Source organism: Pseudophryne corroboree, chromosome 2 (genome assembly GCF_028390025.1).
Source record: "Pseudophryne corroboree isolate aPseCor3 chromosome 2, aPseCor3.hap2, whole genome shotgun sequence".
In the NCBI taxonomy this organism is placed as follows: Eukaryota; Metazoa; Chordata; class Amphibia; order Anura; family Myobatrachidae; genus Pseudophryne; species Pseudophryne corroboree.
In genome coordinates this window covers 249701816-249706712 of record NC_086445.1, presented here as the reverse complement: position 1 = coordinate 249706712, position 4897 = coordinate 249701816, and the positions used below count along the sequence as shown (strand labels likewise).

The 4897-nt window shown below is 48.7% G+C and overlaps 1 protein-coding gene across 2 annotated transcripts in view; it reads left to right on the top strand.

Moving 5' to 3' along the window:
- The first annotated feature begins 3295 nt into the window (after window positions 1–3295).
- The window catches only part of ANKRD52 (ankyrin repeat domain 52), a 148692-nt gene continuing 147090 nt past the window's right edge, over window positions 3296–4897 (top strand). For both annotated transcript variants that reach the window (XM_063952649.1, XM_063952648.1), the window contains exon 1: window positions 3296–3559. In XM_063952649.1, the coding sequence (XP_063808719.1) occupies window positions 3533–3559 (27 nt within the window). In that variant the 5' untranslated portion in view covers window positions 3296–3532. The remainder of the gene's footprint in view (window positions 3560–4897) is intronic.

Here is a 4897-nt window from a genome sequence, read left to right as displayed (position 1 = left end):
ATCAACAGTTTCTCAATTTGAAAAAATCACTGTAATTTATACACTGTGTTTGACTATAAGATTATTATACTCAGACATGATCTTAAAGATATACCTTTATCTTTATAATACACATATAGCACTTGCTTTATAAATATTGACAAGTATAATGTTTTGAAAAACAGGGTTTGTTAATGGGGCCATAATAGTTTGGTCGTCTGATGTGAGCAGGTGACAGAGAACATAGGCTTACAGCAACTGCAACCAGTAATACCATGAGTAAACTCATTATGGACCCTGAGCTTAATAAGCAAACATGCCATTTATGATGGCAATCCAACCCTGGAGGTAAACATATTCTTTCTCTAACAAATAACATGCCTAAGGAAATCATACCACAGAGATTTTACATTATTTGTAGTGAATGCAGACCTATGTTGTCAGTCATATATAATCTTGACGTCATTTTGTTATATTTCAAATACAGATATTGATAATACTGATGTTACCTTAATAATATTGACTTTATCCACATTAGTTTGTCTAATGAGAACAGTGAGGTAAGTATACTTGGAGATATTCTCAACAGGAAAAATGCAGCTGTAATGAATGTTTTTGTTGAGGAATAGGAGGGAGAACATCCCTGACGGGTGGTATTCAGTTTGCCGGTTGTTGGGATCCCGGCGCTCAGTATACCGGCGCCGGAATCCTGACACCCAGCATACCGACAACTATTCTCCCTCTTGGGGGTCCACGACCCCCCTGGAGGGGGAAAAATAGCGTGGCGCGCCCAGCGCGGCGAGCACAGCGAGCCCACAAGGGGCTCATTTGCGCTCACCCAGCTGTCTGTATGCCAGCGGTCAGGATCCCATCGCCGGTATGCTGGCGGCCGGGAGCCCGGTCGCCGGCATACCATACTACACCCTCCCTGACACCTCTAGTTCTGTGATTACTGAATAGCCAGTCTCCAAACCCATCCCCAAATGTGTCTCCATGACAGCTACTGTCTGCTGTGTCACATTATAACATTATAACATTTCACACATGCCGTTAAAATGAGACAAAACAATACTGTACGTAATGCACTTATCAGGAATTAGCCCCGAACCAAATGTGAATCATCAAAAGTGTCCTTCATTGAACTTATCATTATACCAAAGCATATATTATATTGATTAGACAGTTTAGGGGTACACTTCTCTTCTGGTTAATGTCAATGTTCTATATAAGGGGACATGTATGGTAAAACTGTAGATAATATCAGTCTTATCTGCTCATGATAATACTACAGGAATAACTATAATAATAATAATAATTATTATTATATTTATATAGTGCTCTTTCTCCAACAGGACTCAACTAATTACACGTTACAGTGCGCATAGTTTACCTGCTGCCAAACACAAATCTTTATCACAGAAACTTTAAATCCAACTACAATTATAATGTAACTGAGTGAGGTTAAATAGAAGCGTTATAAAATGCCGGGAATCTCTCTCTGTGAAGTTGGCTTAGGCGACCTATGGCTCTCTTGCTGCAGTGGAACTAGAAGTTCCAGAATGTCCGTGGCCCTGTTTAGCTAAGCCAGGAAAATAAGTTTTATTAAATAACCAAAATCTTTTCCACTGGCATCCTCCTACAGAGAGAGGGATTTGGTCCCTTGCAGCACCATTTCTTTTTGTGGAGCTAGTACACCCAGCATGCCCGGCCAGTCACAGTAACCTGTGGCTCCCCAAGTGCAGGTACATGACCAGTCCCAGCATGCCTTGCCAGCCTGGCACAAACATGGTGGGGTCACTGGGGTGACAGCTCCAAATCTGCTGGAGGCTGTTTGGGAGAACAATGTAACCCTGATACTTAACTGCCCCTGCAGGCAGCGCTTGCTGATCACAATGGCTGTGTGTATGGCTGGCCGGCAGGTGGCAGCGGTACCTGAGGAGTGCAGCTGCGTGACACTGCAGTGCCTGTAGATACAGCGTGGGGAGGACACTGCTTTCTTTGTTCCTCCGGGCTGCCAGCATGTGTCCGATAGTAGGATTTCCTTGTGTGCTCCGGCTCTGCAGGCTGCTGCTGCCGGAGCGTAGTGGTCGTGGCAGAAGTACTGTACAGTAGTGGACCTGGCTGATCTGGCGATGGTATCTCAAATAAATGTACAGGGCACACATGGAGGGGGGGGTGATCGCCCTTGTTGCTCCCCCGGTAAATCTGCCACTGGTGCGGCGTAATGACAATTGGTACTATTCTGTGGCTATGCCCCTTAATTGCACGCTATCCCTGTTTTGAATATGGGGGGAGGGGGAGGGCACCAATTCTCTTTCTGGCACAGGGCACCAAAATATCTAGATATGGAACTGGTTATGTGGCTGGAACAGGGCTGGTTGGTTAACGGCCTGGCTGCTGCATTTTGTACCAGCCATAAGTGGCACAATTCTTTTGCTGAGAGACCAAGATATAGGGCATTGCAGTAGTCTATTCTAGATGATACAAATGCGCATATGAGTTTTGGCAGAGCTTCATAGTGAATTAAGTGATTGATTCTGGCTATGTTCCTCGGATGAAAGCATTAAGAAATATTGAGGATGTTTGGAGGAAGTAGGGGAGGACCTGCAGGAACAATTCAATCTCCTGGCAAGGGTCTGTTGCAGGGGCGGATTGGGAACAAAAAGCGTCCCTGGAAAAATTTGTACTAGTGGCCCCAAATGGGCAGCACCAGAGGTGTAAGGTCTAGCCATGTGCCATGGCAGCGCAGCAGCACCCTCCCCCCAAGACTTTCCAGATAGTGGGCATGTCCAGCATCAAGGGGGAAGTTAAAAAGAAATAAAATTAAATATTATGAGCACATTATATGATACACCTTTAGAATTTAGGAAACTATATAATTCTTTAGAAAGATATATTTTCTTGCTTATTACACAAACCGTATCCCAATCACTATTCACTCAATCTTATATGTCAGCCAAGCAGGCAGACAGAGCATACACTAGATATCTGCAATCAATCACAGGCTAAGTGGCAGTAATTTTCATATATGCAAATTATTTTGCATCTTATTCATTATGTCTATAAAAAAGACCACATGTCCTCAAACAAAACAGGCCCCACGGGTGTGTCGGCCCACCGGGAATATTCCCTGAAAACCCTATGGCCAATCCGCCTTTGGTCTGTTGCATAAAGAAACATTCATAAGTTCTTCCTTTTATTTATTTAAATCCGCTGTCCTTACTCCACTGATTATTCACCAAAACAAAACGAGAGACATTCTAAGCTAAGTTCTCTCCGTTCCATGATGCTACTGCGTGTCTGGGCCTGGCATTTGCATCAGGATGCGGTAGGGGGCGCTGTGTGCAGTTTATGTTCCCCGTGTGCGCCACAGCCAGGGCCAGCAGAGGGCGCTGAGAACACTGTCAGTAGGCGGGCCCTGGCTTCCTGCAGCAATAAGAAAAAGGATCGAGGAGGTGAGGCGCATCCTGAGCGCCTGCAGCCGCCTTCTGCCGCCCGTCCCGCGGGAGACACCGCCTCATGACGGGCTCTCCATGCTGACTGACCGCAGGACATGGGAGTCCTCGAAATCACTGACCAGGTGAGTGCAGCTGCTCGCCTCTGGAGGCCGTAGCCCGGGCCGGTTCGCAGTTTGCGGCCTAGTCTCCCTGCAGGCCTCCGTATATGGCACAAGGCCCGCGCTGCGGGGATGGGGGATGCTGGGCCTGCACAATGGCTGCTCTGTGTAACCGATGGCGGAGCTGGTTCCCTGCCCCAGCATGCATCTCCCGTGCGTCTTCCCCGGGGCTCCCCTCACTGCGGCCCTGGCCGGCGGTAGGTCGCAGCACCTGTCCCGCTACCGAGGCTCCGTCCAGGCTACCCTGGCCTCGGCACTCCACCCCCAGGCCGTCTCTTAACAACATGTTCCCGGGTGGAGGCGTCCTTCCTGCTCCGTAGCCGGGCTAGTGAAAGGAGTGTGTGGCTGCAGCGATGTGCGGGCTTATTGTGCTGATACTATCCCCCGTTACCTCTCATCCTCAACCCGGCTCATGGTGCTGATTGTGCCCCGTACCTCTCACCGCCTTTCCTGCTCATGGTGCTGATTGTACCTCTCACCGCCTTTCCTGCTCATGGTGCTGATTGTACCTCTCACCGCCTTTCCTGCTCATGGTGCTGATTGTACCTCTCACCGCCTTTCCTGCTCATGGTGCTGATTGTGCCCCGTACCTCTCACCGCCTTTCCTGCTCATGGTGCTGATTGTGCCCCGTACTCCTCACCAGTATGCGGTTTGCATACCGCTCGTCAGGATCATGGCTGTCACAATACTGACGCAGGGATCCCGATAGGGACACCATACTGCCACTGGTATACCAACAAGGTCGGTGATTCCCCCTCTATGGGTGTCCACGACACCCATAGAGGGAGAATAGATCCTGTGGCAAGCACAGAGTCTGCGGAGAACGCAGCGAGCCCGTAAGAGGTTTTGCTGCCCTGCCGGAATGCTACCGCTCAGGAAGCTGATGTCAGGGTAATGACATGCGGTAAATCATACCGAATCCCCCTCACCTTGTCTGACTCATTGGTGCTGATTTTGTCCTTTGACCCTCACTTTGGCTCAGTGTGCAGATTTCTCCTCCCCAATAACTCTCACCCTCAGTCTAGCACATTGTGCTGGTTACTCTCCTCCATCCCACTTACCTTCTGTCCAGCTCATTGGGCGCGATTCGGTTAGATGACAGTTGAATAGTGCTGGGAATTGGCTCCCATGGCTATTCAGTACAGCGTAGTGGTAAGTCACGGAATGCCAGTTCTCCCGGACTAACAGTGTTTTCTCGGGAGAACTGGCATTCTCCGACTTAAGTGCCCGGCGCGATGCTGTTTCCGCTAAGGGCAGAAAACATTATCGCGCTGGCACTTTTGTCGGCTTTCTGCTCGCAC